The sequence below is a fragment of the Ptychodera flava genome, chromosome 19 (genome assembly GCF_041260155.1).
Source record: "Ptychodera flava strain L36383 chromosome 19, AS_Pfla_20210202, whole genome shotgun sequence".
NCBI lineage: Eukaryota > Metazoa > Hemichordata > Enteropneusta > Ptychoderidae > Ptychodera > Ptychodera flava.
Window position 1 is genome coordinate 25,043,141 of NC_091946.1, and position 19,716 is coordinate 25,062,856.

The 19,716-nt window shown below is 38.2% G+C and overlaps 2 protein-coding genes across 2 annotated transcripts in view; one reads left to right on the top strand and one right to left on the bottom strand.

The window, feature by feature from the left end:
- LOC139119047 (calmodulin-like) overlaps positions 1-7,309 on the top strand; it is a 10,472-nt gene extending 3,163 nt beyond the window's left edge. The window contains exons 3-5 of the mRNA XM_070682662.1: positions 1,146-1,289; positions 4,021-4,263; positions 6,514-7,309. Of these exons, the coding sequence (XP_070538763.1) occupies positions 1,146-1,289; positions 4,021-4,263; positions 6,514-6,542 (416 nt within the window). The 3' untranslated portion in view covers positions 6,543-7,309. The remainder of the gene's footprint in view (positions 1-1,145; positions 1,290-4,020; positions 4,264-6,513) is intronic.
- Positions 7,310-10,727: 3,418 nt separating this feature from the next.
- On the bottom strand, positions 10,728-16,484 carry LOC139118277 (uncharacterized). Its single transcript, XM_070681544.1, has 2 exons — positions 16,368-16,484; positions 10,728-14,235 (listed from the first exon to the last, which is right to left on the bottom strand). The coding sequence occupies exon 2, from the start codon at positions 14,127-14,129 to the stop codon at positions 12,534-12,536; it is 1,596 nt and encodes a 531-aa protein (XP_070537645.1). The 5' UTR covers positions 14,130-14,235; positions 16,368-16,484; the 3' UTR covers positions 10,728-12,533.
- Between the last annotated feature and the right edge of the window lie 3,232 nt (positions 16,485-19,716).

A 19,716-nucleotide genomic window follows, 5' to 3' on the forward strand; every position in this document is an offset into this window, starting at 1 on the left:
CATGGCCCCTCAAGTATTTTGTGTAGAGACGTGTTAAAGGGCCAGTAATGCAAAATTTCGATGATTTTTTTATTGTTTTTATTTTGCATATCGATTGCAAATTCTTATTCTACTCCCAAAAGAATGTTGAAACACCCATTATTTAGCTTGTCGAGTGAGCGTCTATATGTGTTAAATGCATTGTTATTGTTTACATTTGAATTCTAGTCCGGACCAGAAGTCACTTTGCAACAATAATAATGCAGTTTACACACATACAAAATGATTTGACAAGCTGAACACTGCTTATATCAACATGCTTTCGGGAGTAGAACAAAGTATTAGTATTCACATTCAAAACAAAAATGGTGAAAAATTGTCAAAAGTTAGCATTAATGGCCCTTTGAACTGAAAGTTAGCAGTTACATATGGTCATTACTGGTAAAAATGAAACTAACTATAATCTTGATATGTTGGCCCCCGAGGGTCTATGATTGGCCATAGCATGCAAAATGTGACCCGAAACTCGATCCAATATGCATCACAGTGTTGAAGAGCAAACAGATGTTAAGGACCGCCACACAGGCGACCTGGCAGCAAAGTAGGGTGATCGATTCGACTGTTCGATTGGCAGAGACACGTTGAAACCCGACGTAACTATGCGTTCATGTGGATAGGAGAGATAAGCACATTGCAGCATCCCATACAACGTTAGCACATGTTTGATACAGTAACAAGCCATCTTATATAGGCACTGATGGTCAGTTCTTGCGCGATATCAGTTAAACTGTGTCAGATATGAGAATCACACATACACTGTCTGCATATTCAATTTAATGTTGTTTCGAGACTGTGTTAAGGTGTTCAATTTTATCTCACCGCCGAAATTACTTATACCATTTAATAAATATTTCAGTCTGTATCCTATCTTTGTTAAGCGTAAGTAGGGATTCGCAACCCCAAAACAACAACAACAACAACAACAACAACAAAACAACAACAAAACGACAAACGAATGTTGTTTCATTTCTACTCAAGTCTCAATGATAAAAATATGGTATGATAAGCCTTCGATTTTGAGTATGAACACACAACCTGTGAAGAAATTGACTCATTCTATGGATGACATATCTCACTATTGAAATTACACGAAACTAAACTTTCAGAATTCAAAGATGCGTTCGCCCTCTTCGACAAGGACGGAGATGGGACAATCACGACCAAGGAACTGGGAACCGTCATGAGGTCACTGGGTCAAAACCCGACAGAAGCCGAACTTCAGGACATGATCAGCGAAGTAGATGCCGATGGTGAGTCAGAAATACAATACTTTACATATTTTTACATATTATGCATGATACTCGGTCCAATTTTTTTATAAATTGACGGGGTTGCATATGTCACACCAGAAACCATTTTACCTACATATTAACACGTTCGCACTCTTTAATCACAACATGAAAAGCTCACCTCGGCGACCCATACGCCCTCGCAACAAAAGGGTCGAACTGCGTCCCTCGGCCAGTTTCGAAACTTTTAGATCCCCAGCAAATCATTCAGAAACCAGAACAAACAAGGACTATACGTACAAAGACATAAATTGAAGACTTTGTTGTTACAGTATCTTTGCAGGGGTTTTACGAGTTATCCGGACACCAAACTTGCTAATTACCCAGCAAGTTCACTTATGATATTGAGAATTTGATCTGTTATTACCAAAGCACTTGTGTAATTCACCTCAAACCTTATCTGGCTGAAGCAACTCCATGGGTGGCAAAGTGTAAACACAGACACTGACAGCTGTAGTCCACGCAGTGATAGCATAAACCAATTTGAGACATATGCACTCAAAGCATTCAACAGGGTACCCATACAAAAAAAAAATCATTGAACAAAGTGATAAAATGGCACAGGACAAATGCAGCTTGCAATGCAGAAAACCTGCCGACTGCACCAAAAAGGTTTCTGTAACCTCGATGGACACTGTCTGATCGAACAGTCCCACTTAAATACTTTTTCCATAAACGCTCAATTTATGCTGATTTATGCACAATTATATAACACCACTCCGACTTTCAATCACTTTCCTAGATCGACTTACACCCAAAGAATTGTAAAGGAAGAAGAGATACAGAAAGGATTTACAAGCTCTCGATCTCCATGAACTGGCATTCCTCGATCACATTTCTACTGATGGGCAAACATATAGCCAAAAGGCAGCAAAACTCAGCGACGATTCCAAGCTAAACTGACACGGTATTTTACGTCACTGCATCATATCAAACTGAATACACAATCCCTGGATCAGTGACATTTTGGTGATCTTTCCGAATCATATCTTAAAATAAAAAAAATGTAAAACAAAGACGTCATGTATTTTGCCGATCAACAGCACAGTGTGAACTGTAAAGTAGCATGTACATTGCCTGCACGTAAAAGCAACTCAGCATACCAATATCGAATGGTCTGCATCTTGTGAAAACAACAACTGGCAGTGAAAGTTGTAATAGTCAGCGGTAAAAAACTCTTCACAGATGAAAGTATAATTGCTTATAACAAATGAAATGGCAGGTTTTAGGCGATGAAAACCAAATTGTGTCGTCGTGAACTTGAATGAAAAAAAAAACAACGGCAGATGTGCGGAGTGGGACTATTCTATTAGGTGACGAGGATGGAGGGTCATAGGATCATAAATGTAACGGAAAACGTGTCTTTTCCTCACAATGCTCTCACGGAAATTCTATGTCCCATTGTTTAAACATCTTTTATAGATTTTCTGCTCTGAAAAGTAATTTTACAAACTCTTACAACCCATTATACTCTCCTTACCTTTCAGTATTTGGGTTTAACTAGGGTAGCTTATACACGGATGTACAGAATGCATGTACATCTGTTGGTTCTACTGAGGAATGCCGTCCAGTGGATCAACCCCTGTCACAAATTAGTTTATTGCTCTAGTATGGTACTTATAAGTGACTTTGTATACACATTGTGAACCCTATGGAGCGCTCATGCAGCCAGAAGTATCAAGTTTGAGGTGAATTACACAGGTGTTTTGGTAATTACTGATCAAAATCTCAATATCATTAGCAAACTTGCTGGATATTCAGCAAGTTTGATGTTCAGATTACTCGTAAAACCACAGTAAGATATATCTGTTGCAGATTGGAGAGTTTGGGAATATATTTAGCCACAGTCTCTCCATAAAACAGGTGACTGCTTGTTGAAGATACATGTAGGACAGCAATTGAACTGATTCTGTGAGGTATTGATGCAGCTGTCCTTGGTATATAATATTATTGATACGCACCATTCGACAAAAACAATTAAAGATATCGTTATTTTTAACTGTGAAAAATTCTTTCATAGGTACAACAGAAACTTGCGTAAAGTCTCGGACTATTTTGTGCAGCAATGCCACTTGCATTTGCAAATACACCTATGAATTACCGTATTAGATTTCCGTAAAGTGAGTACCATAAGTTCTCGTGAAAGACTAAGTGATTTAGGCATGGTCAACTTACAGAAATGAAATAGCAGTGAACCTTCACCAGGTCAGAGATAACATTTTAGCTGCAATTTTGACAAATAAAGATGGCTGGCCCCAGTTCCTGTACACCACCTTGAGTAAGTCGCATTCTCGGATTTATCTGCTGTTTAAGGAACCACAGTCCTTCACCGGTCAACGGCTCTGAATTTTATTTTTCACGAATTTTGATTCATTCTTGTTATTTCCACTATTGCGGCTCGTGGAGAAAACTAAGTTTCGGGGTATTGTTTTGGTGAAAATTGAAAGTCTGATTTTACCGTAGACTAGACCCAGAGGACGTCCCCATTTTCACTTTAAAATTCCCAAAATTTTCATTCGGTTTGCCCCGATTCAGATATTTGGAACACCATCTCTTTTTTCCCAGTTCTTGATTATTTAAGTCAATGGTTTAAATTTTCCAGGTGCAACAAGTATGAACAAACTAGGTTTTCTTTATTTTGAAGGCGCGTACGACCTGAATAATTGACGATGTTTTCCTTTGCACATTTCAGGAAATGGCAGGATAGACTTCCCAGAGTTTTTGACAATGATGTCGAGGCAAATGAAAGAGGGTGAGCGTGAGGAGGAACTCCGCGAAGCCTTCAGCGTGTTCGACAAAGACGGTAATGGTTTCATCAGCGCCGCCGAGTTGCGTCACATGATGACCAACATCGGCGAGAAACTGACGGACGAAGAGGTCGACGAAATGATCCGAGAGGCTGATATCGATGGCGACGGACAAGTCAGCTACGAAGGTATATGGGCAATGTTAATTATCCTATATCAGCGTTTCTTAGTCGCATTATGATTGGACAAGAGTTCACACCGGCCGTAGTAAAACTATTTTGCAATATGGCTAAATCAGGCCCATCAACCAGCACAGAAGCTTAATTCAGAGACAGAAAGCGTTCGGGTAGTGGTTAAGCATTTGGCTTGCACTTTACCAAATTAGCGTTGTTTCTTCGTGTCGTCTTTGTAGCTTCCACAGTTATGGCTGAGTAAAGACGCCACGTATCCTTCCCGTCAATAATTAATGCTCGGTTTCCGGCGCTGAATTTCCGTTATACGACGCCCACTAGATATTTTATTCTGGTTTCTTCCTTTTTTGTGCTAAAACTACGAATAAAATAGCTTTTCAATATTGACAAGATGTAACATCGCTCACCCATTCATAGTAAGGTATAAGCTCGACTTAGGCCACTACACAATTTGTTCCTACAGCGCTCGCCTGACTCGTCCCAAATGTTACGCATTGTACAAAAATCTCGTGCATTGCTAAATTTTGTATTTGTCGATAATGGTTAGTGTACAGAAATTCTTAGACTTGATCCCAGTCCGTAGTTTCAATTTAAAAAAGTCCGTTTCCAACAGACAATATATATCATTTCCAATTTCTTGTGTATTTAATTCAATGTGCGAAAATTGCAGCCTCTAGATCTAGATCTGCTGAATTTAGAATATTGAGTCGGCGAAGTCGACTGAACGCAATACAGCAAGTTTACCAAAATGCGGTCACTTCAACCCCGCAGTTTCTAGGTAGTTAAGGCAAGTTCTACATTTTGTACCTTTTTGCTGTGTCTCTGGGGAAAATCTTCAACCATTTGAATCGAAAATAGAATTTGGTGAGAAATTTTTTAATGTATTATATATTTCCTTCTTATAAAAAAAGAGTAACATTTACTGCCGTGAGTGTTACTTTTCAACGGGCTTAAGTCTTATGGCGGCTGGCGTGTATTAACATGAGGCATTGGGTAATTGATTTCTTTAGTACCAAAATTTGAAAGGTGACCCCTGATTTTTATTGTTGATTTCGAAAGGCAATCGTTTAAAGTTCCATTACGGAAGGTTTGAGCTGAAGGTTGAGACTTTCAGTTGCGATGAGCATGCAACTAGATGTGACCTTTGGTGGCGCACCGCTATTGCCATCACTGCTGCATGAAGTGATTAGCATTGGCGGTATCAGTAGTGTGTGTATAAATGTTTTTACAAAAATAACCCAAAAAATAGAATATTGTGAAATCAAACTTTGGTTGGCCTGGCCGATTGAACGGATAGATACTTTTTTCTCACCTAGCAACTAAATGTAATTCACTTATTGAAGGACCAAAATGTCGGTAAAACTAAAAACAGGTGTCTAGATAATTCAGCTAATTCCACTCACACATCAATCGTTTTAAACTCTAGGAACTTTAAGCATATTCATACAACCCGTTCATTCGATGACCTGTCCGCCGCCAAATCTTGGCTATGTTGAAGCAGCCAGCTGTATCATATGACTAAAAATTGCTACAATGTGCAACTTGACCAAACTCGTTGAGAAATCAAGACATTATTATGAAAGTAACACATTGCTTGATATGTAGTTCAAATTATTGAAGATTTTCGCGCCCATAATTATGTACCGAGGGCCAAATTTATGATGTAGCCTGAAGTCTAATAACAATGAAGAAAAAATCTGTGCAAGATTCAAGGGACACATAGCAATCACAAACAATTTTCAAAAAAGAGGTATGAAATAGGCATAGTATACATCAATATTTCATATTCCCCCAAAGCAACACAGCTTGTTTTCTTTCCATCCTAAACGATTTCCTCTCAAGCATATCGCAGGCAGAAAGGTGACTGATCCATATTAGCATGAGGATACGAAACAAAGACATAATTTTCTCGCCATTGGCATGCAAACAGTCATCACACAACATTGCATAGCATATGAAAGCATGGCATCACGTCACATGACATGGCATTATTCAACGCAATATGACATGGTATGGCTATATGACATATGACATCGTATCGTATCGAATCAAATAACATCACCCCGCACGGAGAAGAAGAGGAAGTTATTATTTTGTATCAGAGAAACAATCTTGTATTCTACTCCCCAATAAAAATATAAACTATTAGAATTTAATGTTGGCCATTGTTCATTCAGACTGTGTGTCGTCACTTGTGAGCGTCTTGTAACTTATAGTGATATTGTCCTTTCTTTGTTATTTTTTCAGAGTTCTTGCAGATGATGATGTCGAAGTAGAAAGGAATTACTATGTCAGTAAACGTGTATTTCCCGAACTTGATTCATCGACAACTCTGATGCCTAACCTACAAAGGAGCAGTCACGTGATCGTCACATGCAAGGCCGGAAATATTATCATGTTACTAGACATCCTTCTTATATAAAAAAGTCTTCCAAACAAAATATTTATACTATAGGTTGTTAATTAGGATATACATGAGGAAATCACAATTGAGCATGACTTTTTATTGTCTTTGCTGATTGTGACTTTGTTGTATGTATCATCTCATTAAATTAACGAATGAGGAATTTCCGATAACGTTATTTAAAGTAGTACTAGTTTGTTATCCCTTTGTTTGTGGAACTTTCGTTCACCACAAATCATTGTGATTAAGTTCATAACTTTCTCGGTATTTCGAATTCGTAAATGTGCTCTGGCCATTTTTCATCTTTACATGAGTTCATAAATCTAATTTGCAACTTGGCTAAATTTTATCTTCACTGGACTTAGTACAGAAGCGTATTCGTGCTACGTTTGTAAGAGAAAAAGCAAAAAACAAAATCTCGAAATCACGAGAATCAGAAAGTATTGATGACGGGAATCAGAAACTCATAATTTCGAAGAAGAGAACTCATAATTACGAGAAACAGAAACTCATAAATACGAGAATCAGGAAGTAGCAATTACGAGTGTTCAAACATGATTATTAAATTTGGCTTATCTTGTCATAAGAATGTGTAGCTTTTCAATGTCTTTAAGATTGAATAAAGATGGTCGATAACTTTAGTCGAGTAATCGCAAAATTCTAAAATCTCAAAATTATGTGGTTTTCGAAATGTCAAAATGTGTGCTACATGATTATACCTTAATGAAAATGTTTAGGGAGTCACGTGGACATTTAATTATCACATGTACACTGTGTCATTCAAACTAATCGTCTCTTTGAAATATCCTTTTCACTTTTACTTAATAATACTGATAATAAAAGTGACCACCTTATCACATTTATTTACCAAAATAATCGCAATCATACCAATCCATAATCCAATAACACTAGGTCAAAATTTGTAAGACAATAGTTGTAAACATAGACACAAAACAGCACAGAACAGACAGTAAATAGACGGTACACAAACAAAGTCAAATTCATGAAAGAAAGATATATGGACCTCTGGCCAAAAGACCAAGAAGTGATGTCAGGTGTTTCGAAAATAGTAAGCGCATCCTGCCCCACATGTGGCACCCGCCATATATCAATCTGTAAGTCAGATAGGTAGTGGTCACTAACTAAGGCCCCATGTCACCGATGCCATCAATGATCATTTGTCGAAGAGAGATATTGTATTTATCTACCAGCTTGCGATACCTGCCAAAAAAGCGTTTGAATGTAGAGACAAGTCTTGCTCTGGTGTAACCTTGATTTAACAGTTTGTAAGAGAGATGGCCATGTCTCTCTACAAAATCACCATATGAACTGCATGCTCTTGCATATCGAATACGCTGGGAAATGTATACCCCATAAGCAGGTGAGAGTGGAATATTACTGATGAGGTGTGGAAAATTGATTATACTAAAGTTGAAATCATCTCTCTTGTCATATAGCCTAGTAGAAAGGTGACCATTAGAGTCAAATTCAAGTCAAATGTCCAGATATGAAGCTTTTCTTAGGTTCTTGAAAGGAGATCCGGATGTACTTTAATAAGGTCATTCAACCAGATGATACAGAATGTCCGTGTAATGTTCTTCTATGATTGGAGGAAACAATGGGCACTCATTATAAACACTCTTCCCTTTATCTGTCTCAATGTATATTTTGATTGTGTATATCTTTGTGAGCAATAAGTAATAATTCTGATGAAGTTTGGAAATGTGTCCGAGAAGAACTGCTAGTCTATGGTGGATGTAAGAAAATATGGTCACATTGCCAGGTATTTTTGATATGGTGATAATCACCTTAGGAGGGGTCTTGTCATATCTTTGTTTAAAGGTAGTAGTTTTAGTGTCTCAACGCTATCTCACATCTATTCACTTCCATCAAGTAAACATCCTTGAGTCAATATACTGACTTGACAATCACACTCCAGAGATTCAGTATCAATGACGTGATATGTTACAGTCTTTACTCTTAGACAATAAAGTGTTAGTTCTGTCTAGTCATCAAGCTAGCACCAGCGTCTGTCCCTGTGTTCTCACACACACACTACACACACAGACATTGTATTAGTAATATCAAGATGTTTTACATTGATCTCAATGGTTACAATCTGCCATACGAGCTATTTAGTGCTGGATCTTAGGTAAATGTTTGTGAGCCGTATGAGCTGTGGAGATGTAAAAGCAATCACTATCTTGACACGATCTTTCTAGTTGTGGAAGTTTTGATTTACACTGTAAATCTATATCGTATTTCTCAAAGCATAAAAGCTCTGAATACCTGCAACTCCAGGTTTGAGAATCAAGATTAAGTTATCGTAAAAAGCACTTGTCATCAAGATGGTTATGGTAATATTAAGGAGACTGAGCTTTCACCATGATATTGCGGCTGTATCGGTGGATCAAGATTAAGTTATCGTAAAAAGCACTTGTCATCAAGATGGTTATAGTAATATTAAGGAGACTTAGCTTCCACCATGATTGCGGCTGTATCGGTGCATTAAAGTCCCTTGGTATTTGCCTTTCAAACAAGTATTGCAATACCATCTTTCCTTGTTAAAGAACTTACGCTGAAAGAAACGATGGAATTCCCGCCCATTCAAGTAAGAACTTGTCAAATACACTTACATGCTCTGCAAAAATTTAACTTTTGAGTGAAAGACTTTCTTCCTAGGCCATTCAAGAGCATTGGTCCCGATACTGTTCCGCAATCTTTAATTTTTGCTGATACTCTCTCATATTCTCCGATCCCTTTGACTATACGAGATCTACATGTATCCGTTCTTGCTTAAGATTTTTGCTCTATGATTGCTGAGAACTTCTGTGTGAAACGGTTCCAGTATACTTTAAAGGATGGACGGTAAAACATTGTGACGCTTATGAGATAATTTAACTAAAGTCATTAAAATCATCTGGTGTGAATTACAGTATATCCGGGTCATAAAGATAATAGCAGGTACATTCAGTGTCAGTTTCATGACTCAGCCAAAAGTTTCCTTGTCGCCATGGTCTCGGTAGAATTGCGCAAGCAAACGGCCATGGGTTTGTTATGTATGTACTCGTATCATTTTAACCTTAGCCCAAAAAGTAAGCCCCGTTGAAACAATTGATATCAAAAGCTTGTCAGACTTTCAAAAACTATACCTTCTTAGTGCATTGCGTATGAGACGATACTATGAGTTGAGCGAGCCTTTCTGTGAACTCCCGAAATTTTCAAACAACAATTGCAGGTTTATCGAGCCTCCAGCCCACTTCAAAAATGATTCCCCTGTGGAAGTTGAAAGTAAAAACATTTATAGGGGTTTCCATCCTAAAATGATGACATGGGAGCCCGGGGCACGAAGTCCTTTGGACAAATATGGATGGTGAGTTAAGGGGGAAATGATTTACAGGGGGAAAATTCCAAACAGTACCCATTCATAGATGGAAAGGGCCAGTGTTACAGACAATTTCATTAGTTTCATCTATTTTCACTAATAGTGTTATAGAATGAGGGAAGTCAGGAGAAATGACGAGTGACATATTTAGCTAAGTTTTTGAGCTATTTCTACAAATGAAGGATAATTAGAAATTATTACATTATTTTCATTTTCTACAAAAACAGACAGTATGTCAAAACCTATGTCAATGACCATGACGATTTAATAGTTGTGTTAACAAACAAGTATTGTCAAATACTTGTCTTTGAGCATCGTATTTTACCATGTTTTAATTCAAAGATGATCGTTGCAATGGCAAGGTCTTTATTTTGATGGATGCTGACCTCAAACTAGATGGGGGCAATGGGTCTCAAGGTTAATTGTACCTGTTCTAGGTCACTGGTATAGTCCAACCTCAAACGCGATGAAGGCACCGGGTGTGAAGGTGTTAAAAACCTGTTCCAGGTCACTGGGATAGTTCTTTTTCACAATGGTTAAATTTCTCCATCAGAGTTTGTGTTGGGGCAAAGAGTCATCTCTAGTAGTTGGTGTTAAGATCCCATGAGGGACCAACTCTTTGCACGTGAATGAGTTATGTGTGGAAGAGAATTAATGGTAGAACGTTTTCGTGCGATAATCAATTGTTACAATCTTTTATTGGCTGGTCATTTACCTTCTGTGATACATATTTCTTAATGTAACCAAGCTAAGATAGCCGTTTTTCTAAGCCTTCATCTCTGTTTCTAAATGAACCTCTTTGGTGAATACAGTCAGAAAAAATTGCGAACAACAGAAGTTGCATCTTGCATACTGATTGACAGGACGTTATGGTATTTGTCCAGGTGATGGCTGCCATTTCGTATGCTGCCTGTTTGCCATCGGGAACATTACTTTTAATTACATGTGCTTGGGTGGGCAGGTCGCCAGCACGGCAGGAACCATTCTAGTGAAACTTTCCTATCGTAATCGACTTGTAGATTTCCTTTATCATTTTGAGCAAATTCCTAGAAAGGCGGATGCAATGCGTTTGAAAGCAATAATTGTTGTGCCAACAATGGTGCCATTTTCTTCTGTGACTTCAGTGTCCAGTAAATTTTCCTTATAGTGTCCGAGAGTTGTTGCATACATTCCTTTAGCACCATTAATTTCAATTGCAACATCAACAGAAATTCTATTTCTCCCTTACATCAACGATTTATCTGGACACTCCCATTACTTTTCATCAAAACTTTTTGGCTTACGACTATAACTTTTTACATACTTTCCAAGAAACTACTACAGTAGATATAGCTGAAGCAAATGATGACTTTTTGTATCTTTTTAACTGATGTATAGCCAACGAATTTACCATAAAGCAGGATATTACAAGCCATGTTCTCATTTCCTATTACAAGATCAGTAATTGTAAAGTTTTGAATTGAGGTCGCGATCATATCGGCACTTGTGAGTAAATGCCACGCATTAGACATTCAGTATGCAACAGGATGCACTGAGTTGGTAGCATCGACTAATTATGGGAAAACCTTCCTTTTCAAAGATCATTAACCTTCTTTTTCGCTTAAATAGAAACGTATTCTGGCATTTCGACTTTTTCAGATACGTTTTCCAATTTGAGAACCTTAGAATCACATGTAGAAGTGTACACAAATGGGAAAAATCAAATTCAGCAAAACATATATTACCGAAATGTGGTGTGATCGAGACTGAACAATGCATGTTTTAAAACATATTCATTGGCGTGGTAAATCAGGTACCTACATTTCGTTATAATGTACGGCGAGTTTCAGCGGGAATCCTGATTTTTGCATAGAGAGCCTACCATCCAAGCACGTAGCACTATGGGAAATATGGACCTCTAAGGCTGAGTAATCATTTGATGACATAGCTAAGCGCCTTCTATCAACTTTCGCACTACATTGAGGATACTTTTATACAGCAGCACGTGATTTCAATTAAACACAGACCCCCTAATTCCGATAAAGGAAAAATGTCCAAAGTACTCGTGCAAAATCTAAAACTTCCCAATTCCACGAGCAATTAAATAAAACAAGCATTGAGACGCCTCAAACCTTAAGGAGTCACTTAGGCTGATAGCAGCATTGGCATTTTAACCGCTTAAATAAAGTAGAGTCCCAAATATTTGCAAATGCTCTGCCCCAAGTAACTTTTAACCTTTCCCTTTTAAAACCCATGTGAAACATAGCATGTACATCAGAACATAATGTTCAGTAGAGACTCAATCTGTATTGCATCGACCAAACTTCAAACTTCAGAATAGCCGTTTGAAGCTCTTGTAAAATTCAGCTATCTGCTTTGTGCAAAAGCTAGAGTGTAAACAACTCCAGACTAGATGTAAGTCAACTAAATAATTTTTCGCACTTTAGCTCATCAGATAGCCTGCCCTAGAATCAAGTAAAATATGTAATTGACTTGTTGCTAGTACTCTGATTTTGACTGCTGGTCCGGAATTTCGTATGCTGTACTCAAGGACGCAATGTTAAACCCATTCTCACCGACGGTAATGATTTTCAGTACATATGTGCCAGGAAGTACATTAAAGGCTACGTCATGTACAACAGTAACTAAAAAGTAGTGTCGACAGTCAAGTGTTTCCAAGTATTTGTCATCTAGAAATACTTTTGCGCATCCACATTTGTCTGGCTCAAGGGTGATTGTTGTGATCGCAATAGTGCTCTTTAGGCCTCTGTACGGAGGGATGCTGACCTCGAATTCTATAAAGGCACCTGGCCTAAAGGTGTGCCAAACCTGTTTCAGATCGCCGCGGTAATCCTTTTTCGCAAGCGTAAACTTCTTCCATCCGAACTTGTCTTGGGGCATTAGAGTCATCTCTGTCGGTCGGTATTCCGATCCCATGAGGGACCAACACTGAGGATGAGTTATAGCAGTTGTATTGAAGAGAATTGGCGGAAGATCTTTTTGATGCAGTTTTCCATCGTCAGAGTTTGAATAGTTAGGTCTGCTATATTCTATGAGAAACTGTTCTATGGCACCACTCTTGTTTAACTCTTTTTCTAAACTTGTAATCGTGTCGATCAGAACCTCTTTGATTAATTCAGTCAGGAATATAGCCGCCATGTCGTGACCTTCGGGTCCAGGATGGCTTCCATCATGGCTACCGAAAAGATAACCTGCTTTGTATTTTTTCACTAATTTGCATACAGCATCTGGCATGCTGATTGATGGGACATCATAGTATGGGCTCAGCTGTAGGCTACCATTTTGTTGATTGTTAACGCACTCCTCGTAACGGGCTTCCTGTTTACCACCGAGAAAGTTCATGTAAATCAACTGTGGTTGGTTCGGCAAGTCTGCAAGAATCATTCTCGTCAACCTTTCCTGTCCTAAGAAGCCTCGTGGGTTACCCTTGTCATTAAGAGCAAATTCCCAAAAAAGTAGATCCACATTGTGTACATTGCAATGGGTTTGAAAGCAGTATCCATAGTAATAGCTGTTGGTCGCACCAACGGCGCCATTTCCCACTGTGACTTCAATGCCTAGCATCTTTTCCAAATAGTGTGCAAGAGTTGTTGCATATATTCCCTTAGTACCATTTGCTCCAACACCAACAGAAATTGAACCCCCTAAAACACCAATGGCAAAAGTCTTGTTCGTCAGGAGTACTTCTTTGAACTTTTCAATCAATCTCTTGACCGATGTTTTGTGTTTCAATGCTAATTTAATCATAGCTTCACTTATTTCAAGTTCTTCCTTTCTTCCTTCCAGCAATTCATCAACAACCTTGATTCTGGCTTTGACGTCGGCCAATCTCTCTTTTAAAGAATCTCGCTCAACGGCTTCATTAACCTCAAATTGGACCGAGCTAGATGATGTAGTGTCGACTACCACTTCTTCTTCTTTGTTTTTCACATGTTTGGGGACTGGGACTTTGTCGTCGCAAATAGCGTTATCTTGTTTGGTTAGGACGATGCTGTAGTAAGTGGTATAAATGAGAATTACGCTAACAGCTCCTAGTATGTATGGTATTCTTAATCGTTTACTTGACATGTTCATGCTATGCTGTTACAAAGTATTTTTTCTTCAGGGATGTTTAAGGATTTTCCGGTTAGGCTGCATACATATATCCGATGAAGCTGGTTCTATAACTCAATATTTTTATCTGGAAAAAAACCCATAAAAGTCATCAGAGCTTTTAGTGGCATTGCTCTAAGGAAGATGTTATTCGCACTGCAGCGGTGCGGATAAGGAATCTAAATTTCTTATTCGCACCAGAGCATGTGGCTAGCCTTGATGTACCAAGCATGGCAATCGCTATTAATCCTGGTCCCCAAGTTACCTCTTTTCCCGATCCGTAGTGCCTATTTGAGACGTAAAACTGCTTGTATAATAGGACGCACATTTGTACCATTGTTTGCGTCATGTATCCAAGATAACATTTAAATATTCTTTTTTATTATGAAAATGGTCTAAAGGCAGGCTCAATAGGTCCAGTCCATAGCCCAAAGTAACCGGTGCCAAAATTATTTTTGTCAGCATCGCATCACATGTCACTGTGGTACAGTTGACGTCTCTGCAAGTAGAAACGATGCGTTTTTTCTATTACTTTTGTTTTCACAATTTCCAGACTAAACCCTTAGGGAAAGGTGAGCTCTAGCTAGGCGATGTGAAGTTTAAAGGCTTTCGCACAGAGATTGAGCAGCTGCAATGTTATTTTTTTAAGCCCATGGGCCGTGTGCCGGCTTATCGCACTTAAAGTTATTCTGTCGTGTTGGCTGAGTGCGAGTAGCGCCGGCCCGTTGGGGTTGGGGAAATGGAGTTGGGGCTTGAGCGAAGAGGGTAAGAAGGGAAGAGGGAAGGTAAAAAAAGAAAGAGACAGAGCGAGAGAGAGGCACAAACTGGGGTAGAGAGAAAAAAGATCTCGTACGCGGAAGCAAACGTGGCAGCAGAGAGTCACTATTGCCGCTATTTCTATAGATCTTGCTTACTCAACGCGCCACTCGGACTTCATGTTGCCAATATGGTTAATAAGGAGCGCTATATATTAACAAAATGTCGTTGTATGTTTCGAAGCTACAATTTCACTGGTTGTATATGTAAACCTCTCTCTGATTTTGTTTTAGCTATGCGGTGCAAATGAGAAATTTAGATTCCTTATCCACACCACTGCAGTGCGAATAGCCACTTCCTTGCTCTAAAGCTCGTTGTATTAGGCAGGACTTTCCTGAACGATTATTTAAGATTACAGCCACCCAGTATTATAAGGAACGGATCAAAATGGTCCCATTGTCGCTAAAATTCATTCATTTTACAGTCTGTAGTCATTAGTTTTGAGGGTTAAAACGGAATGCGGCTGTTTTGCCACTGTGCAATAATTCTAATAAATGAAGATATACATTGAGCGGCTGTAAAGTTTAGCAAAAATGTAAACGGTAGTGATTGTTGCCAACGTACTTGAAAGTGCTTCGTCAGAGGATTGTTTCTGTGTCCGGTCCACCAGACTTTGTGTTAGGCTTGGCCTCAACTCACGGACCGCATGAGTTTGTTCAATTTGTTTATTTTCAAACTGCAAATGTATTTCGGTGACACTTCAAAACTGATGAGGTATATCGTGCATATCTCGATGCTTATCTTAAAATATCACGGTTGAATATCACGGAGTGAATGTATTTTTAAAAGAAACATGGAAATGGAAATGAGTATCAAAACAAAAATAAAATGAATATAATTTGTATAAATTTTAAAATTGGAGCAAGAATCACAATATATGGTCTGATTAGACCTCTCAGGCGAAAGCCACTTCATTACGTTTACAAAAAGTTTGTTTCATTTAAAATGATACATGTAAGACATTAGGTTGATTGATCGATGAATGATTTAAAATTGCTTCTATATTTTCTTTTATTCGGATTTTCTAGCTCAGTGTCAGAAATTGCTAAAAAATTCATCAATTTCCCGTTCGAATTCGAACTAACAATAAACGGTACCTACTCACCTGGCAAAACAGTCATTCATAAAAAAATCGGCAACATCCTTGTGTAAAACGTTGTGCAATGACTGAGTTGAGTTGTTGCGAATTGGACCGCGACTCCTGCACACAACTGGAGTTAAATGAAGCACATATCGACAGCATAAAGCACACACAAACCCGATGAATGCTCTCAATATAAACCGACACTCGGTTTCAAATAGCGTCAGGGACAATTCGTTTGCCAGGAGAAATACCAATCATGGCAAAAAATATCAAGCAATTTATCGTTCAGATACCAATTCAAACCTAGGGTACCTACTCACCTAGCTAAATCTGAATACCAAGTATTCCATTACAATTTATACCAGTATGAATTGTAGTTATTAAATTGAAACTAAATTCATATCCCGTGCACAGATCGAAGTGGTCAAGTATCATTTGTTGGGTATCAAAGTATTTCTTTACTCTTCAATCTGCCCACCGTAACCTGATAACTACCTGCCAATCACTTTCTAATTCCATCAGTAACAAAAAAATAATCATTCTACTCTTTGACAGGCCTCAATGAAGATACGATTAAACAGAAAAGAGCACCTTTTTATAGAACTAACAACATCTTTTTTATTTTGAAAATAACGGGGGATTTCATTAGTTGTTACGGACAACTCTGATATCAAAAATTGCTAACCATCAATTTGAATAAAAAGCTTGCCCGAAAACAATCATACTAGCAGAAAGCATTTACAGTGCGGACTTAAGGGAACCGACGAAAGAGTAATAGTAAAATTCCAGCAGGATACGTTTCAAAGAACAGGAAAATCTGCTTGTAACGAGTGCGTCAGCTGCAAATGGTTGAATCCACAATACACAATTGACGACATTTTCCATACAGATTCGTGATCATTTCTGTTGATGAAAATAAGCTATAATCTGTGATAACTTGGTGTGAATGTAAATGTGTAAGCACTGGGTTAGAATTTGACACTAAGACCAAGCATGGTCATTTGTTGGCTGAATAAAACGTTCAAACTATCACAAGTTCTCCTCTATTGTGAATAGCCGGTCTTCAAATCACAATTAGTAAAATACATTTTTCACATGTGAGTGTACAGTCGCCCAAGAACTTTTAGAGTAGAAGCATTGTATTCTGCTAAGTAATATTCAAACGAACACCCTGGTCGATATTGATACCAATCATATCTATGCCAATATTGCCGATAAGAAGCTTGCAGGAATTGTTTTCTTCGATCTAAAAAAGCATTCGACACGGTTCATCACCATCTCTCACTCAATAAATTAAAACGCATCGGTGTCAGCAATAATGCATCAAATCGGTTTCAAAACTATCTCTCAGACCGCTCTCAACAAGTCTAATTAAATGGGAAGCTTTCTGATAAGAATCACGTCTCTTGTAGGGTACCCCTATGTCCTATATTTGGCCCTTTCCTCTTCATAATTTATATGAGCGATCTTCCAGTTACTATAACAAAATGTAAAATTGCTTTTATATGCCGATGACACTGCCATTACACCTTCTTGTGATTCAGTTAGTGAGATCAGTATTATTCTCTTTTGACAAATGGCTAGATACGAATAGAATGACACTAAATCTCCAGATAATACAACGGATGGTTTTTGGTTCACATAATAATATCAAAAAAGCTTGATCATCCATGATAAAAATGTACGGTCAGGTCATTTAAAGGGTTGCGGTTTTAAATATTTAGTGGTCTTTTTTCCACGAATTTCTCAACTAGATTGTTCATTTGTCATGGTTGAACGAAAAGATTCCTGCACCTCTCGGTATGTTACGTCGTATCAGACCGAATATCGACACTAAAACTTGCACTTTGATGTATAACTCTTTGATTCAAAATTGTTTGGATGATCATAGTGATATTATTTAGGACGGGGCTTAGAAAACTGACATTGACAGGTTCAAGTCACTTCAACATAGAGCAGCCCGCATTATTCTAACTTATTTTACTAGAAATGAGCATCATTTTGCTTTATAACATACCCAAGCCGCAGTCTGTATTCTAATTCGCCAGTTGATATATAGTCACGTGGGATGCGTTCTCTATGTGCTGATCCACGTAAACATCAGGCATCATATCTCGGAACTGAAGCCTGCCAGGCGTCAGTTCCGAAAACTGATGCCCGCTGGCGTCAAAAACGACATTGGCGCATGCGCGGACCGGAATGTAAACAAAGATGTCGTTTGCGGCCGATCGAAACGATAGTCGAGAAATTTCTAGGTTTATCCTACTTTCTGAAGAAGAACTGAATGCTCTGGTTTCCAACAAGGACTCGAAAAGGAAGAAAACTATAATAAAAGGTACATTGAACGTTTTGCAGAAGTTTTGCGATCCTGTTGGAAAAAACTTTTTCTTAACCGAACCACTCAAACATATTACATGTGATAAGTTTTTTGTATGGTACGTTCTTATGCATGACTGCAGATCAGGTGTGTTATAAAACATATTTACTGTCCATGAGGTCAACAGCATACGTCTTTAACCCCTCGGGCCTATGAGTCACCCCAAAAATTAGACTGTTTCCCTTGGCCTTCGGCTTCCGGAAACAGTCAATGTGTGTATAAAAGCTCGACCGCAGCTACTGGCTACGTCTGGTTGAGTCGAGAAGTCGAAACCATGTGTGGCACATGATGTTTAATCAAGGGGACATTGTTCCTCCGTATTTAGAAACCACCTTCGATTGTTTCAAATCAATACATCAATATCATACAAGAAATTCTCACAGATTTGCTCTAAAGTCTTACTGAACAACTACAGCATGTAATTCCTTTATTTATTGCGCAATCAATCATTTCTACGGTTTACCTATATACTGTTTTTCACGAGACCAGCTTTTACGCCAATTTGAACAAATACTTAAGAAACATCCTCTCATGTGATTTTTAGGTTGGATTTTCGCACTATTGGTTTTTATTGTATATGCATTGCCTTTGTTTGCCACGTGATTTTCATTGTTCAATCACGTTTTTTGCAATTTCCCTTTTCCATTGAATGTACTTTGAGTTTGATTTATTACTGCAGTATTATTATTCTACACTGGTTCTCGCTGGAAATCCGTATCTTTGTTTAAGGGAGCAAACCAGTGTAAATATGATAAATACGCAAATTAATAAATACATAACAAAAGCATTTGGTTCATTTGCAATTACACATATTTGATATTTAACGATGGATACATTATCATTGCTCCTACATCTTCTTTTACTTGTACTTTCTTCCTTCCTCTGACCACGATATCAAGTCAATTCCACCAATCGTGATCATTCAAGGCAAGTAAATAACCATGCCCAAGAAACAACAAATTAAACAACAAACAATAATAGAAAACAATGGCAAAATAAATTGCGTGAGTTCTAAATGGCGAAAAGCTAGCGCTTCTGCCTTGGTGAACTTTGCCTCTAAGCTGTGGTACCATGTATCCATGACGTGTAAGCGTACCCTACTAGCATGCTAAACCAGTCAAGATGGAAGTTAATTGAAAAAGTAATTGTATAATGGTAATTCAGCTTGTTGCTAAATTACTGTTGTGAGTCAAAGCCAGGAATAATGTCCCTCCATGCTGAGTAACATATTTGTCATATTTTGATATAAGATCTCAATATCTGCCATGGAACTTCTTAAATGATCTAGCCAG

Excerpts from the sequence above, each read along its gene's own strand:
- LOC139118277 (XM_070681544.1), bottom strand. The coding sequence starts at position 14,129 with ATGAACATGTCAAGTAAACGATTAAGAATACCATACATACTAGGAGCT.